General features: G+C 36.5%; 1 protein-coding gene across 2 annotated transcripts in view; it reads left to right on the plus strand.

Annotated features, from left to right (window-relative positions):
- The window catches only part of CACNA2D3 (calcium voltage-gated channel auxiliary subunit alpha2delta 3), a 378,091-nt gene that overhangs the window by 160,980 nt on the left and 198,557 nt on the right, over positions 1-18,554 (plus strand). For both annotated transcript variants that reach the window (XM_079316838.1, XM_079316837.1), the window contains exons 6-8: positions 9,479-9,610; positions 10,914-10,974; positions 11,061-11,211. In XM_079316838.1, coding sequence (XP_079172964.1) covers positions 9,479-9,610; positions 10,914-10,974; positions 11,061-11,211 — 344 coding nt within the window. The remainder of the gene's footprint in view (positions 1-9,478; positions 9,611-10,913; positions 10,975-11,060; positions 11,212-18,554) is intronic.

An 18,554-nucleotide genomic window follows, 5' to 3' on the forward strand; every position in this document is an offset into this window, starting at 1 on the left:
TGGTTCTCTGTTAAGTTAGGAAATCCACGTATGTTACAGGAAAGATCCTTTTTCAGGCAGCTGGAGAACAGTTTGTGCAAGGTCAGGTGAAAAATTTTCTCCAAATCCTTTTTTTCAATTGAGATTAAAAGAAGAAAACAAACAAAGCAAAACTCACAAGAAAAATATTCCACTGGAGTACAGATTGTCAGATATCTATCCAGATATATTTAGATAATGGAGTAGAAGCCTTAATGCAAGATACTGCTTTGTCTTTAGTGACAGAGTAGACAGAATCAAGACAGAAAATAAAACGTGATGATCAATTATACAGTCTGAAGTTAATCTGCTGCTTTGAAAGCTGAAAGCAATAGTATAAATTTTAGCTTAGAGGAGTCTGTCTAAACTGTCTTCCGTCTGTTCTTCTCATCCTGATACTGTGATAGAGCTGCTGTTCTGGAGATTTTGAAGTACAGGAAGCAATTTTATCAGTGCTTTTCATAACTGCAGAGTTTTTCAGTGATGGATGCTGAGGTCCATGAATATTTTCAAGCGTTTCTGTCAACAGGAGATATGGTTTATGTCAACTCAACTAACAAACATAAGGCACACAATATGTTGCTGAGAGTCTCAAACCGTGTAAATCAAGCTGTAAAATTCATGTTTTTTAAAACTGGTTCATGACTAAACCAAAGTGTAAAATACACTTTGAAGTTCAACAATAAGTAACAAGATAAAGAAGTGTTCAATAATGATAGTCTAAATGAATTTTTCCTTAAATTAATATCACACTAATGCTAATTTCATGTAAATGGATTTGGAATACATTCAAATATTAATGATCATTTTGACTCTAACTGTAACCACTCTGTGTAAATACGGATTTATTAAAAAATGTGATTAAAAAGTATCTTACAGTTCTTAAGGTATATTAATGTATTTTGAGGACAAGATGACTATAAATATTTTCCTATGGATTTAAATTCCATTATTATAACTGCTCACATTTTCACAATTCAATCCTTTTCCATGTTTTTTTTTTTTTAACAAGGTTGCAATACTGTTTTGCAGAAAGAGGCTTTATCTCTTTGTCTTACAGCTTTGCTCATGACAGGATTCTTTGCAGCACATGTGCACTATTTTGTGCCTCCCCTTGTCTCTGTCATCTATCATTTCACTGGCTGTTGAAAGTATAGATTTTATCATGTGACTTAAACCTTTATTTTAAAGCTTTCTCTTAGGATTATTGTTATTACTGCTGTGGAAAGTTGGCCATCAATTATTTGTGTACTCTTTTATTGTTTTGTGGGTTGTAGATTGTGGAGTAGTTTGGATGAGAAGAGACCTTTAAGGTCCTCCATCTGAATTCCCCTGCAAAGAGCAGGGACTTCCTCACCTCCACCGTGGTGCCCAGAGCCTGACCTGGAGGGTCCCCAGAGAGGGGACATCAACCAGCTCTGAGTAACCTGTTCAGTGCCTCACCAACTTCATTGTAAAGAAATTTCTTCCTTTATGTCTAGTCTAAACCCACCATCTTTTAATTTAAAACCTTTATCTATTATTCTGTTGCAAGATATTTTCTTCCAATTGTTTCCATCCTTCGCCTCTTTCTACCTTTATAGTCACCAATACTTGAAAAATTATTTGCAAACTCAATGTCTTTAGTACAAAAGACATCAGGTGTACCCTGTGTTTTTTCTGCTTACCATATTTACTTCTTGAATGCTGTAAACATTGCAAAAGGAGATCTTGAACTTAGGCTTCACAAATATTCTTTAAGTTTTGCTTGAGCAGTTTAGAGCCTGGTAAAGAATATTTCCTGTATCAAATGGCATTTCCATTGCATGATGCTCACTGCATGTTAAAAGATGAGTTTATGCACTACAAGTCAATAAATGCAGACTGTAATCAAAAGTTTTGCTTGCATAGGAAAAAAAATCTGCTGCATGTAATAGAACCTTCTCTAAAAGATATTGAAATGTGATGAACCACAACCATTTTTTGATTAAGTGAGGTTTTTTCAATTTGATACTTAAAAAGAGCTATGAATATAATTCAGTCATACTTTCCTATCAATGCCTTCCAACTGGCTGTCAAAATTGAGATTACCTATTTTCTAGAATATTAGAACCAAAAAAAAAAAAAAAAAATCATTTCTCAAGTGATGCAGAAAGATTATAATCTTCAGCTAGCACTTATGCAAAACTGTGTTCCTGTAAGGTGTGAAATTAAGAAATAAAATCTTGTCTGTCACTGTCGTATATGATTTTATGGACTTTGCTTCTGAGCATTCAACATCCTGGAGTTGTTATTTAAGTACAAATACTCATGGTCACATACTGTCCTGGACCACTATATTTATGTTTTGAAATCCTTCCCCTGGATTGTTTGTCTTCACATTTTTAGGCCTCTAAGACAGTGTTTGCACTGTCTTCCTAACAGTGGACATTGTTTAATTTAAAAGCAGCTTTCTTAGTCCAACAGATTTAATCAAGGTTGCAGAGAATGTCCTATCTTCCCATATTTCTTTGTTTTTACTCTTATTGCCTATTGGACAGAGATGTACAGACTTCTCTGCTTCTTCCATCTGCTTTTGCTTAAATTCTGCCTCAATTCTGATTCCCAGAATTTACTCAGACTGCTGCTTTGTTCTTGAAAAGGGCTTTTAGCTTCACAGATTTTTAATTTTTTTTTTTTTCTCTCAAGCCTCTGTCTTTAGCAGAAAGCTTTTTGGAAATGTTGGCATGGCCTTGCAAGATGTGCACTGTGCTTTGTCTTTGCTGTGTTCTAGTCTGTCTCTGGCTGAGGATCTGATCTGGGTGTTTCTAGTACATCCTCATCACCATGGCAACTGGATGTCAGATCCAGGCTATGTGAAAATGTAAAGTATTTCCTCTAGAAAGCCCTGCTCTCCCACTCCTGATCCAGCAGCTGTTGCTTAGTTACTCAGAGTTGGGCTTTGCCTTTTGACAAATGTCAGCCAGTTTGTGACTGAGCACTATCTCAGGTACAATATTAAGAGGCTTTTTGACCTGATGCACCTTTGTCAACCATGATGCCACCCCTACTTCCTTGTTGCTTTTAAGGACAAGAAAGGGACAATAATCCTGGGTTTCTGAAAACCTTTAGAAGTGAACATGTATTAATTAAATAGTTGTCTGGCAAAGTAAAAACTGTAACTTTACTATGTAGTGAAGAAGATTGACATTTGACAAAGAATAATAATAGTTTATCTTAGTATACATATTCAATTTGTCTGCTTTTTTAGAGTACTGTAATAATTTGTTTCTCCATGCTGCTACATTACACAGACCCTTTGATTTTTCTAGGGTATGTGTTGTGTGAAGAGGAAGGCAGCTTGCTCTTCTGGTTAAGCATTAGTATGCTTGGCTAGAATATAAACTGTTTTAAAATATTGTTTGGCTAAAAATGTACAAAGACATTTTTAAACTACACTTTGTTTATTTAGGTGTCTTGCAGCTTTTATTTGGCACATTCCTGAAGGAGTAAATAGTGTTTAAGAATACATAACAGATTTTGTAATGTACTCATACCAAGATACATTTGTACATCTGCTCAGTGTTTTCAATACTATCTTCAGAGGCTTTTGAACCAGCTGAATATTTTCATATCTTGTATGAGTAAAACTTCCATTTTACTCAAATTGTGCAAGCAGTCTTTTGTGCAAAGAGATGCTACACAAGGATTATAAAGGTACAAGAGCCTGTTGATTTTAGAGGATAAGAGGTGGTGACTTGCCATGGTAGTAGATAAATGTGCTGTTATATCCAATATTTGCAGATTCATGCCCTGTTGATGCTCCCAGGAATGGAGCACCAGAGGTTTAATTTATTATAGCCCAGTACAACTGTGAGGCATTTTACCTGCTGAAACTTTTCTCTCTTAAGATTTTCATGCCTCCATTTGCAGTGTGCAGGAAGCATGATGTGTTGATAAAGGATGACTTTGGAGCCTCCTTCAAAGCATTATTTGTTGCTCCCAGCTGCACTGTGCTGTGCTGTGCTGTTAAGTCATCCTGCTTCTGTAACTCCCTGTCTCTGAATATCTGTGCAGTAGGATTGGGACATTTTTTGTGAAGTGCTAGTTAACAGGTTTGCATGGTCTTGTGTTTCAAATGGATTTTGTAAAGACTGGTGGGTGGATCTGTCCCTGAGAAGTTTCTGTAAGGATGACTTTTATTTCCAAGGCTGTGCCTTGCCTTTGTCATACATCACTTTGACAATAGCTCTGATAAAATTGTCCCTTTTGCTGTGTTGTGCATTAAATGTTTTACAGCATGCTTGGCTGGATTTGGTAGCAGTCACATTTGCTTTCTTTCCCTCTGATTTGCAGTGTTCCACTGGCTTCCTCTGTTGCTTGTTGTGACACTTTTCCTGGTCTGCCACTTGCCAGAGATTTGAATTTCTTGCTTGCTGACAGTTACTTTTCCATCAGACTGTGCAGAAATTTCTTCTTGCCATGTGTTAGAACTGGCTCCTTTTTTTTGCAGTACTCATGACTAATTTTGCTTCTGTAATGAAAGTGCAGTGCATATAAGGCCCCTTTAATTTGCTAAATTCCTGCATTCTCAGAATTTGTTTTCTCTTTTCCACTTGGAAAACCATTTCTCTCAGAGGTTTTCCATGTTGATCCTTTCTCTTTACATGGTGGCATCTTAGAGTTCTGTGGTGTGTTTTTTTCGTACTATCCTTTCATTTTTCTCAGTCCTCAAATTGTATCATGCAGAAGTGTGGAAATGCATATAGCTCATGAGGAGGCAAGCCCTCAGGAGACAGAAATGAATCTCTGTCCCAGAATGCTGTTGGTGAGAAGTCTGCAGCTGTAATTCTGGCTTTAAATGAGCTAAAGTTGAATCTCAGTCCATCTCATTAATTTAAAAAAAAAAAAAAAAAAGAAAATTACATACCCTGTCCCCCCCCCAAACAGAAAAAGAACACTATTCCCCCACACCATAAACCAATACAAAGCATCACCCAAATGCACTCATGAAACTCAGCATAAAAATAAACACATCTGGCCATACTCCAGTTCTTCTGCTGCCACTTCAAAGGAGAAGTTATTAGGGAAATGCTGGAAGATGAAGGCACTAAATGACCACTGCTATGCCTTTATACAGTCACGTACTTCAAGTCTTCACCATCCCATATCCTTGCAAGGAGGGAATGTGATTTCTGACATTGGTGAGCAGTTCTCAGCACATGAAGCAAAATGGACAAACACCTTCTTTTATGTCTGCAGATGGCCAGATGCTTTGATCTGTGAGCTGATGCATCCACATTACCCTGGAGTCAGAGAGAGGGGAAGAGAGAGAAAAAAGTGAAGGCAGTTGCCAAAACTGGCATCAAGCCCCAGCTCTTGAATATGCTGGACCACCCTGAAAAGCATTCATATTAGTGTTGAGTAGTGTAATTATTAGATTGTTGGTATATGTCCCAGCAAAGTATGTGATTTTGTTATTCTTTAAAATATGACCAGACTAAATATGTTGTCAGTGTCATAAAAACTAAGCTAATATTGTTGCTATCTGTGAGCCAGAGAGAGTGCTTCACTTTGCATTCCTTTTGCAGAGCTTGGGCCCACAGGCTGTGCTTGTGTTGCTCTGTGGTGTGACAGATCTGCTCTGCAGTTTAGGGCTGCCCTGAGGCTGTCAAATATCACAGGAGGGAAGATCATTTTCAATGCCAGCATCTTTGACAGCTTTCCAGGAGAGAGCAATGATTATATCACAAAAGGAATAGAATAGGGGGAAAAGACTAAGGATGATTAGTAACTTTTATTTTCTTGATAGTGAAGCAGAGTATGGCAAGAAAGAGAAGTATTCCATACTTCCTTCATAGTTACTGAGTTCCTCAGTGGTTTCCCTTATTTTCTGTACAATGTGATGCAATAGTTGAAATGCAAAATGGGTTGTATAGGTATTAGTTTTGTTCTATAGCCTTAGCACACTCTAGATAGTTTTATGGATTCTGTGAACATAATAAAAAAGTCATTATCTTTGGCTGTTGCACATCTTTTAGTCTGTGCACCTTCCTTGCCTTTGTTGAGGCTTCAGTCCTTTTTGGGCCAGCAGGATCTGTGACAGCCACTTAATTGCTACATGCATTTGTTCTGTTCTTTGGCAATCTCATTTCAGTTCCTTGTCACAGTACCTATTTTCCTGGAGGCTGGTTTTATGATAAATGTCAGTAAAAACAGGTAACAGCTACACAAACAATGGTGGAGCAAAATCCCATATAATTGCAAACCACCTCATCTAAAAGACAAGGGAAAGGAAATATTTTAATTACATTTTATCTGCCAGGAAAGAAAAGCAGAATTTATATTTCAAGAACTGTGGTGAAAGCTATTTACATTTATTATCTTTGAGCCCTGTAACATCACATTAATGATTTTGCATTTATATTAAGCTTTACATTTCTTTTTCTCCCTCACCAAATTTCTGAATATTCACACAGATTAATTTATCACTATTGACATTTAACTATCTGGGGGATGCAGATGATGTTCACCAGTAATTGAAAAACTGAAGAATACTGTTTCTAAATGAACTACTGGGGGAATTTAAACAGTTTAGTTTAATTACTAGAATTGGAAATTGCCCAGAACAAGTTTAACCTACAGGTTATTAGATGATGAGAGTCTAACATTTTAAAGAGAACATATGGTCAGAAATGCAGTTGTGTTTGGGATGGTGCATGTGGACAGAGATGCACCCACACAGCAGCACTATGAACTTCAGAACAAAGCTCCAGTGTGAAATCCTTGTGCCTGCAGCAGCCACCAGAGACTCAGGATTTCCAGGTTTGCTGTTTTGTACTGTGCTGCATTTGTCCCTACACCACTTTTCCTTGTATTACATGGATCAAACTGATTTTACCCCATTTTCTTCTTTTATTAAAGTGGTTGATCCCTAAAGCATAACTTGACATATTGTAAAAAGAATATCCAGCATAACAGGCATGCAGGGTGTGGGAAGGCAGGGAATTGTCACCAGCTTTTGATTTGAAGGAACACAGTGGGCATAGGACACATTTTAATTGTGCCCTCTTATTTAAAATGCTTTATGCTTCTTCCAGCTAAAAAATAAATCCATTCGTTTCAGAGTCACTGGATTAATGTTTAGAGTGATCAGCAGTTAGATGATTAGTGTTGTCAGCCTAATGCAGAATATAGACTCCAGCAGTTTTGTTCAGGGAAACTTTCCTGATTTTATTTCCATAGAGTTCTCTAAACTGTAATATGGATGTATAAACATGTTAAGTGGCTCTTCACAGATGATCTAAAAAAGTAATTAAAAATATCCATGTATGTTTTAATATGATTTTTTTTAAAGTGATTTATATTTGCATTTTTTATATGCAAATATATTTTTATATGCTACTGGAGGGACTTCAATTCAGAGCTTAAGAGGTGAATGAGTAAAGTTGTGCCATGACCTTATGGAAGTGTAAATCATACTGAATTAAAATAAAATTGTCATTGGGTTGGTAGGTAGAGGGTTCTGCTCATGAGTGGCATTAGAGCTCAGATTCATTAGGAAAGGACACTAAAAATTAGGCCCTGAGGAATCCAGGATAGGAGACATCCAATGATAAATTGATAAAACTGTAAAATACTACAGTACAATGGGCAGTCTTGGAATGATATACAGACATAAGCTGCTAAGAAACACTGCAGGTAATTATAACTATAAATTGCTATAGAATTATTCTGTTTGATTTGCTTGGCTTTTCACTAATCCTGATGAGTGAAGGGCATATAAAGAGCCTGTATCCCCCTAGAGCCTTGAGAAATGGTGTTTTTTCTTTTCCTCTAGACAGACTTTTCTAGCAACACCAGGAAAAGTAAAAGAAGATACTCAAACCCAACCTTCTGAACTTGGTTGCTCTTTTTAAAGATGAATTAAATTTATTGCCTTGTCTCAGGATTGTGATGCTGAGTCAACAATGCCACTGCAATTTTTAGTGATTTGGATACTCCTTTAGAAATAAAGTGTAGGAGCAGAAACAGAATATCAGTGTTTGAACTGGCACTGGGAAGTTCCTGTGGGCTGAGAAATAGAATTCTCATTTTAATGCTTCACATCTCAGGGAATGTCTAAATGCTGAACAATGGGCTGATATTTTGGAATGCTGACATAGCAGCATATTTTTACAAACCAATGATAGATCTCAGTCTTGAGAGCTGATTTGTGATGTTTTGGTCACATCTTGGGGTAACTACAGATTGGGAAACAACTGGACGATGGGTTTTGCCAGCTAGGCAGGACTGAAGTAGTGACCTTGGACCAGTGACATCAGTTTGATTTGTGTCTGGTGTGGCAGATTTTAAGTGTATATTACACTCCACGTGTTTTTAAAAACATCTGTTTTGTTGACCTTGCTTTTTCAGCATTTCATCTATATAAACCTAAATATTTAGGTGAAAGCAACATGCAAAGTTGTGTAGCTGAGACATTCCCATTTTTCTGCTGTTTTTCTTGATGAATATAGGGGAAGATAACAATTTGCCTTTTTTCCACTCCATTAAAATCACATTTGAAACAGTCTTCTGAAATCAGTACAGCGACGTTATTTTGCAAGCTAATGGCTGCTTTATTTCAAATGCTTGAGCAAATGTTACTGTGTATTCATGTATGCACACTTTTCCAAATTAAATAATACATCTGTGATTTCAGTTCTGTTTTATCCTTTCTATTCTGACTTCATGTAAGATTTAACTGGGAATATCCTGTATCTTAATTGTTTCTCACCTTTCAAAATTCACAGTTTAAAATCCAGTAACTTTCTAAGACATGTTCATTGATTTCTCATTTTCCACTATTGAACCAAATCTGCAGCTTAAAAACTTGGGCAGCATTAGGGATTGATGGGATGTCTCCCACTGTACAGTTTCAGCCTCAAGGATTTGCTTTGTAGTTCTATTTCTATGGAAATAAAAACTAATTGGGTTATTGTTGTGGAATGTGGGTTCAGTGATTTCCAATTAACAACTAGTGGTATTTGTCATCAGATGTTGTGTTTTTATGTATATCATAATTCAAGTGCTATTTTACTTTCTGTTCCAATGTGAAAACTTTCAAACATTACCAAATTTCAAGTTTAAAAAAAAGTATTGCCATAAGACATTCCATGCATTTAGGGAAGGCACATTGAGTAAATAATCTAAATTTAATTCATTTATTTATGTTCTCCAAAACAAGCAATGTGGTGATTCAAGATAGATGCTCTAAAGAGCAATTTTAGCTTATCTAAAGAGTAGTACCAGGTCTTTGCTCTATTTGAGCCATACTTCAGTTCTTTAAGTGAATTATTTATTTTGGATCACTTATTTGACAAAGGAAAAACCATTTTGCAACAGTTTTCAGTCAATAGAATTTTGGGTATTGGATAAGCTGAAGGTGGTAGAGTTCATGGGATTCTACTTAGATAAAATCACTTTTCATTGTTTGTGTGTTTTCTATTTTTTTTTTTCCCAGATCCAGCCATTGTAAATGGAGTTTATTGGTCAGAATCTTTAAATAAGGTGTTTGTTGATAACTTTGATCGTGACCCTTCTCTCATCTGGCAGTACTTTGGAAGTGCAAAAGGATTTTTCAGACAATATCCAGGTAGGAAGAAGAGAAGTTCTTAAAATAGAATAAAGAATGCTCTGGCTGCACTGAGTATTGTCACATTCTGGCTGCCACAGATACTTGCAGGTTTGATTTCATTTCACCTGGTTCTCAGAGAGATTTCTAATCAACATTTTGAAAATTTTGAGGTTTTTTTTTATCAATTTCTATTTGGAGGTGAAAATCTCATGAGAACTCTTGTACTCATAAAAACTTCTATTCAGATACACACATGTGAAAAATAACTTCTAAACAGGCTGTGGGGAAGGAGGGCAAAAGGATTAGACCCTTCATATAGTACTAAACTTAAATTACGTGCTCTATCAATACACAGAGTATGACTTCATAATTATTTGTTGTTCTGTTTTTAAATTTCCACTTAACCTGGCAGATTTACATTTAAAGATTTAAAAAACTTGTTGAAAGTTTATTTTCACACCAGTTGTAATAAAATGCAATCACGTCACTTGTATTATTTTTATATAAACAGGTTAAAAACTATATTGTTGCCTATTAAGTTTTATGTTTAATCTACACAAAATTGACCACATTATAATAAACTCTGAAGTTAAATAAACTGATTTTCAGCTTCTGTAGCTTTGAATCAGCCTCATTGTGGGTGTTGTTCCTTTGGCTGATGTATGTGGTTTAGCAACCCATCTAAGTCGTGAGTTTAAGCAAGTTCACTATAAACCTGTATTCCTGAAAGTGGCTGAGACTAATGGCTACTACATCTGTGTTAGTTTTAGATTATATTTCAGTCCCTAAGCTCCATGATATTTCAAATATTAGTCCTTATTTTCAGGGCTATTTCTGGCGCTAGAAAATGAGTGTAAAAAGCAGGAAGAATTCCCCTGTTATTTTTTCCTCCTTGGAGATACTTTTACCATATTTCTTCTGACCCACAACCAGGAGATATTACCTCTTCATAGAGATGTGAGTGAAAATTCAGAGTATGACCTGTGAGTGAAGCAGGCAGTGTAATGGGAGTCAGGGTGGGAAGTGCTCAAGGTATGCAAAGGACTTGGCAAGATGTGATAAACCTTGCCAGCACCAAAGGTCAGGAATGGCAAGATTTTTGTGAAACTAGTGCAATGAACATAGTAGAAGAGGTTTCACCTTACAGTTGACTAAAAAGGAGTGAGGAAAATGAAAATTTCTGGTTGTCCTATTTTTAGAACTTTTCTTCCCCCTAGTATTTCCTATGTTATGATGACACTGCAAAAATAGCAAAAGATACATTTTTAACAGGTACTTTGAAAATTTAATTTAATGTTTTATTCTCTATTTTTTTAAACAGGAATTAAATGGGAACCTGATGAGAATGGGGTCATTGCATTTGACTGCAGAAACAGAAAGTGGTAGGCAATTGATGACTGCCAGCATTTAAGAAATTTGAAATTATGAAAAGGTCAGTATTTAAAAGAAGTTTTGTCTTTCATCTCAGGTACATCCAGGCAGCAACTTCTCCAAAAGACGTGGTAATTTTAGTGGATGTCAGTGGCAGTATGAAAGGGCTTCGCTTGACTATTGCAAAACAGACAGTTTCATCAATTTTGGATACCCTTGGAGATGATGACTTCTTCAATATAATTGCTGTGAGTGTCTCAGAATTTTGGTTTTTTTTTTTTTTTTTTTTTTTTTACTATTTTTCTTCCATCATTTCTTGCTATCTGTCATGTTTTACTTCTCTTAAGCCACTTGAAAAATGTTGCAGGCAGGTGATGGATAAGATGACATCTGAACCCACTGGACAGACACTGTGTTTTTTCAGTAGGAGATTCTTCAAGTGTCAGAGATTTTGGACTGTTTGTCTGTGACTTGCAATTTGAAACCACTTAAGTAGTCTTCAGTCTGGGGTTGCAAAGAATAGTAATTTTTTTTTTTCCCCTCAGCTTCTGCAATACTATGCAAATTGCAAAATGGGTAAAATGTAAGAATTAATATATTCAGATTTTAGCTTTTGCTAAGGCTTGCATGGTATGATAAAATGCCAACATAACTCCTCAATGTTCGTGTTCTGGTCTGGATTGTATGTAAGTTGTGTAGAGGGGCTGCTGGTGTTTATTGCAGTGAGAAATCAGATCCTCAGGAGCTCCTCTTGTGCATGGTAGTGGGTTTTCCATGGTACAGGTACAAGTTATAAAGCTATGACAAGAGGTTGGTTCTACTCAAGAGTAATGGGATTAATCTTGTGGGTAAGGATGACTTCAACAAATCCAAAACTGACATCAGAACTGTGATTTGCAGGGGAGGAAAGGAAAGAGGAATTGGTTGTTACATAAATTTTCTTTTGCTGATATTCTCTTGCTAATACTATGTTAATAAATGGTTTTCTTCAATGTGTAAATGTCTTCAACCTCTTGAATGCAAGGAAGATTTTGGTCTTTTGTTTTTGCTACAAGGGAAGGGTTCTTTGTGTACTAAATTAAATGACCCCAGAGACAAAACTGTAAATCATTGAGATTGTATAGAAAATAAAGTATATGTGAATGAAGCATATATACATATACCATATTTTTAATGTATAGCAAGGAGCTCAGATTCTTCCATATTAATCACTTTGCGTGATAATTGCATAATTAGCAGAAACTCATGTTGTTTAAAGATATAATTACATACTTTAGAAAAAACGTTTACTATCCTTAAAGAAAATGTGATTAACTGTAATCTAAATAACTTCTGTAAGCTGAAAGAATGTTCCAACTAGAGTAATTACTAAGTTGCCTGACCAGTCATTTTTTGGTGCATAATCTCTGTTTATCAGTAGTTGTAACAGTTACTGGGAATTATGTTGGAAGAAAAAAGAAAAGTTGGTCTTTTAACTGAAAATTTTAGTTTGAGAAAATCAAAAGGCTCATCTATATCTAGAAAAAAAAAGTAAAAACATGCATAGCTTGAATCCAAACTAATGATTTTGCCTAAGCAGTACAGTGGAAATACTGTGCAAATACTACTTTAAAAAGTATGGAAAAGCTAATCATGACTTTTTCCAATTTAAAGCTTATTTGAAAATGAGCTGAACTGTATGTAAAACACCGTGGAGTCACGGAATTTTTTACACAACTTACTGTCAATTTGCACAAGCTTCTGGTCACTGAGTTTTTGTTGAGGAAAGGAAAGAATAACCCAGCTGAGCCTTTCCTCCCAGCTGCCCAGGCTGAAATTGGGCACCTTTGCTGCAGGAGGAGTTTGTAGGGAGCTGTTTTGTACTAAGTCATGGAACCATGGAATATGGAGTTAGAAGGGATCCATCAGCATCATCAAACCAGCTCCTGGCCCTGCACAGGACACCCCAGGAGTCCCACCCTGTGCCTGAGAGCATTGTCCAAACATTCCCTGAGCTCTGTCAAGTTTGGTGCTGTGACCACTGCCCTGGGGATCTTGTTCTACTCTTCAATCACCCTATGGGTGAAAATCCTTTTCCTGGTATATAATCTAAACCTCCCCTGACTCAGCTTCCTCTTGCTGTCTCACAAGGCAAAAAAACCAAACTGTAAACAAACAAAAAATTTGTTTCCTTGCAAATGGAACAAACCAGCAAGAGAGTCCTGTGCTGTGGAGAAGGGAGTGGGTTTTTCAGTGAGGAATGGCACAGGTGGGCTGGGGCTGGACCATGAACTGCTCCCAAAATGTGATGGGTGAAAGACATAGAGAGGGGACACAGTAAAGCCAGACACTGTGATTTATGTTATCTGCAGGAATTGCTTCCAAAGCATTGCTTTGACCAAGTGCCAGCAGGGCAAATGAAATTTGTCAGGAAGGGAGATGTTTCAGTGATGAAAACATGAGACAACACGGCCCACACAAGAGGCTGCTGGTGTGAAAGCACTGAAAATCCCATACAGCTTTTATCTGTGGACAATTGTTTGAGTGAGATTATATCTTACTCTTTGTAATTGAGGCACAGCCTGCTGATGTGGCAGCAGTTCCATTTGAAGGAAGGATACACACATGTCAGTCCCAGAAATGCCCTCAGTAGGAGCAGATCCCCTCTGTCTACAGAGCTGTCCAGCTGTGCAGGGTGTGCAAAAATGGATCTGCTGTGCCCAGATGTGGGGGCTGGACCTCCACTCAGCACAGGGCTGGTCCTTGCCCAGGTGACTGCTCTGAGGCCACTCTACACTGATGCTCTGTGAGGGCTCCTGGGCATCTGGAGTCTCAGACAAATGGCCAAGCACCCCCCTGTCTGCCCAGAGCAAAATTTGAGGTGGAATAAGAGCTTTATTAACAAACAAATGTGTGCTTATCAGATGAAACAAAATTTTGAACTTGAATAACTGTGTGAGGATGGCTTTATTGTGCACTGTGATTAACAGAATGAATACTAATATGGATTTCTGTATATCTATATATATATATATGTAGATATAAATAAATGTATATATATCAGAAAGCAGAATTCACTGCAGGTCTTTCCAGAGAATAAACATAAAAGGATAACATTAAAGATAATTTTAGCTTTCATGGGTAGGCTGTTGCAATATCCATCTGAAATTGATGGACTAGACGATTGAATTGCAAAAAAATTATTGAAATACAAGAGTGATTTTGTGCTGCCTGTGTTAAAATTTAAGGTCAGTTCAGTGATTCATGAACTAAAATATCTGCAACAAGAGAAAAGGAGTATTTTTCCAATTCACTTTGAAGTATAATTCCAAGTCAAGCATTAAATTAACAATAATATCATAAAACAAGTACTAATTTTGTCAAATGCTGGAATTTTTAAAATGCTTTTATGCAAACTCTACATTGAATTAGCAAAATATTAACTGAGCCAAGAATGTTAAATTAATTTTACTGCTTTAGATGCACTCTTTTAGCAAAATTGATTAGAATAAAAGTATTTTTTGATTCAAAGCACAGTAACATAGAACCCAGTATTAATATGTAGAATTTTCCAGTATAAATAGTCTCCTTTTTTTTTTTTTTTTCCTGCAGAATAGACCATAGATAAATTTACTTTTCAGCTTGCCTGAATAATTAATTCCTGTAGAGCTGATGTGTGAGCAGGCTGACAAAGAGCAGCCAAAGTGAACCTCCATGTGAAGTCTCCAAGCAATGGGCTGTGCCTGTGTGCCACTTGTTTGGCACAGCAAACTGTGGAAACACCAATTCATTTGGTTCCTTTTCTGGATTGGCTTCTTAGGCTGGGCTGAACTGGGTATCTGAATATGCTTTAATATATTGTGAAATCTTTTATCTGTGGATTGTTGCACAACAAAATGGGAATTTGATTTATTTCTGTGGGCCTTGTGCCAGGCAGCTTAAATTTGACAAAGAAGAAATATGGGAAATGCTAAGGAAAATGTATTCTACTTGTGTAGGTGTGCTTAAACCATATATATCTCATTTTCAGAATATGAATGGTATCTTATTATAGAATGTAGGCCAGCAGCTCTCTAAATAACTGTATGGTTTCTCCTAGTTCACATTTTACCCACTTACATTTTTATGCCTATTGTGCAAAGAAATAAAAAGAGGGACAAAATAATGTGAAGTAATAAGACAGATAACTGTAAATATGTAAATAAAATAGTAAACATCAGTGCAATTGCATGTTTAAATTACAAGAGTAAACTGGGGCTTTTAAAGAGGAGCTAGAAAGGAAGGTAATTGATTTTTACCTCCCTCCCCTCAGCAAAGTACAGGCTATTCCCAGCTATTGTGCAGGTATCAGCTCTCCCAGCTGCTGCTGTCACTGCTGTCACATGCAGAGATGTCACATCACATGTCAGGGTGTGAAGGAATGGAACATGTAACCCTGGGAAAGGTGAGAAAACAGCATAAGGCAAGAACTCTTGAAAAGCCAAATGAAGGCTTCCACTGAGGTGCATTAGCAAGACATCTACATGGGCATTGCTGGTGAAGTCATCAATTGTTAATAAGATCAGGAAGCTATTTCATTAAATACAAAATTTTGAATGTCAGAAGAAATGCAGAACTAAGTCCAAATTACTGATGAGGTAGTGGGGAGGTGGAGGGAGAATTTCTCCACTTTTGGCACTTTAAAGATAAAGGAAACCATCACCAACATCTGTATAAACACCCTATACATATACCCTATGTTTATAAACTGCAAACACCCTATGACAAGGGCAAAGAAATCAAATATATGCTTGAAGCACAAGTTAGGTGTTTTACTAGAAAGTTACAGTTGTACTAAGGATCTTATCAAGTGGATATGCAAGTTAAGGAGCAAACTCTGCTTGAATGTTTTCACATGTTACATCTGAATTCCAGTTTTTGTGGACTTAGGCAGATGCTCTTTTGGAAATTTTATTAGGACCTGATATAATTCTATCCAGTAATTTTTGTCCATCTCCTTATATTTGAGGTTTTTAAAAATGATTAGAAAGTGTATCCAATTAGTAGAGAGATAAAAACTAAAACTGGTCATTAAAATGCACCTTTGCAAGAATTCAAACCATGAGAAGCTTCTACACTTTTTTATATAAAGATTTTTCTTACTGCGCTTTCATTTATATCCTTGCAGTAGATGCACAACAGAGAGCTCTTCCAATTTATGCATGTTATCTTAGAGCACCATCACATAAAATATTCCTTTTAAAATGTTAGCCCCACTCAGCTACTTCTGCCATGTACACTACATTGCTTAGCATATTTTTTGGTAGTAAAAATCTCAAGGTGAATTAAATGACACGACTGGAAATAGTGACATAATTTTTCTGGATTTCAGAAGGATCAGTATCTACTTTTTCTATTCAGTTGTGTTCTCTGTGTGAGAGTGAAAATTTTTAATTACCCTTTTCTGAAGCAGGGGGCTGTAAAGGGACTTGAAGCACATCCTCTGTGAAAACATGAAAATTCTTTATCCTGCACAACTGTGGAACATGAAGTCTTAGGGGGAAACTGCTGGCAAGGTCTCTGAGTTGTGGTGCAGCTGCAGTCCCTGTGAAAAGCCTGATGGCATGAGTTACTCAAAATAGTTAAATCTTACAGAAATTGCACCTATTTAGATGCAAGGCCTGATGGAGTAGGAAGTTGTTTCATTTACTTGCTGGTGGTTACAGACCTTTTTTTTTAAAAAAAGTGGTGTTATTAAAACGTTAGCAAACCTTGAGTTTACTTAAATGCAGGTGTTTGAGCCTTTAGAATATATTACATGTTGGCCAGTTGCAGACACTATGCCTGGTATGATATAAATGTATGCTCTTGTAGTTTTCAATGACAGCTACAGAGATAAAACTCAGAATAGGTTTAACTGGAAAGTATCTTGATTAAAGAACATATTGAGAAAAACCTGTATGTGACCAGAAAAAAGCTTGGGAGTAAAGGCTGGTGTACCAGAGTCTGCCACAGTATTTTATTTTTTAAAATAGAATGGAATATGGTCTTGACTTTGGACTATAAGAGATGTGTAGATTTGGCATTATTATTTTGCAATGCCTCTCGGGAGATAGATTGGAAAGTGGTCTGAAGAGAGAAACTACTGGGGAAAGTACATCATTTATCAGATCAATAAGTGTTATGAGGCTGAGATGCACACGGGACACTCTTAGTGACTCTAAACTGTTCTAGAAGATTTTGCCTTGCACTTTGTAATACCTATGGAACAATAGAAAAGTCCATACACTCTCATACATTGGAGTGGCATTGATGGCAATAAAACAATTGGGGAAGCATGGAAATCTGCTGCAGAAATTATGTTTATATATTTTTCAAGTAATTTTTACTTGTTTCTATATAACCAATTACTATGCTAATGCTGGTATAAATCATCTGAATATCCAGCAACATCAAGTTACTCTGGGTTTATATTCCCTTATAGCTGAGGACTGAGTCTGGCACAGTGCCTTCAAACAGTTCAAATTAAATACTCTTCCCTGTGCAAGAATAATTATGTGCTGATGAATGTGGTGAGTAGAGCACTGCTGGAGTGGATGGTGACGACAGGTGTCCAAGGTGGATCAGATTGCAGGGGTCTGTGCTGTAGAGAGCAGTGGTGCTAAATTGAAGGGAGTAGAGCAAATTTGGACCCACAGGCAGGGAGAGACAGTGAGAATTCACCGTGACAGAGACTCCTGTCTGCACAGTTTTTTGTTACAAGTCATTCTGGGAGGGCTTGCTTTATTCCCACTGAGGTGGAGGAAGAAGGGAGTAAATGCTCTCATTTATCTAGTGAAATGTTTTCCCTGGTTGTTCTTGTGTTTTTTACTGTGGATGTTCTGATTCACTTAATCCTTTATTAAAGGATGAAGCCTAAAGCCTAGATGCAAAGTCCTTACAGTTTGATCTGTAATAATTTATAAAGTTACCTACTTGTAAAGGAGATTAAATTAGCTGGAGAAGGAGTTCAGTTAAACCTCTATCTAGAAAAATATTTGTTAAAGGTTCTGCTTTATTAATTTGACCTGTGTTGAAAGGTTTAAATTATTGAAACTAGTCCAAATTGCAAATTTCAATCAATGATCCGTTTCAAGTTCTGCTGTCTGCAGATGAGATTTCATTTTGTTTTGTAATGCTTGGGCTGCTTCTGAATGTAGGACTAGACTAACTTATCTACACCTTGTGAGAAAAGCAGATAGTTCCTTCAAGATCTGTCACATCCATTACTCTATGTATGATAAGCCATTCTTGACTGAAATTTTGAGAATTGTCACTCATTTATAGGATTGATTCAATTTACAGATTTTTTGTGTAGTTCTAGTATTAGCCTTTTAATATGTTAGTGCCACAAATATTTTTCAGGACTTTTCTTATATGTAGAAAAGAATGGTTAGTTCAGTCTGTGAGGTATCAAATATGATCTCTTAATATTATCCAGATTTCAGTTTGAGGGATATTTTTGCTGTGGTATATTGTACCCTGTGGTATATAGCTAATGGTATATAGTACCCTTAAGCCCACCTGAGCTTTGGCACCCATTCAATGCTCCTTTAGAAGTATAAACATCTGAAAAAATTAAGAATCACGTAAA

The sequence above is a fragment of the Erithacus rubecula genome, assembly GCF_903797595.1.
Source record: "Erithacus rubecula genome assembly, chromosome: 13".
Classification (NCBI taxonomy): domain Eukaryota; kingdom Metazoa; phylum Chordata; class Aves; order Passeriformes; family Muscicapidae; genus Erithacus; species Erithacus rubecula.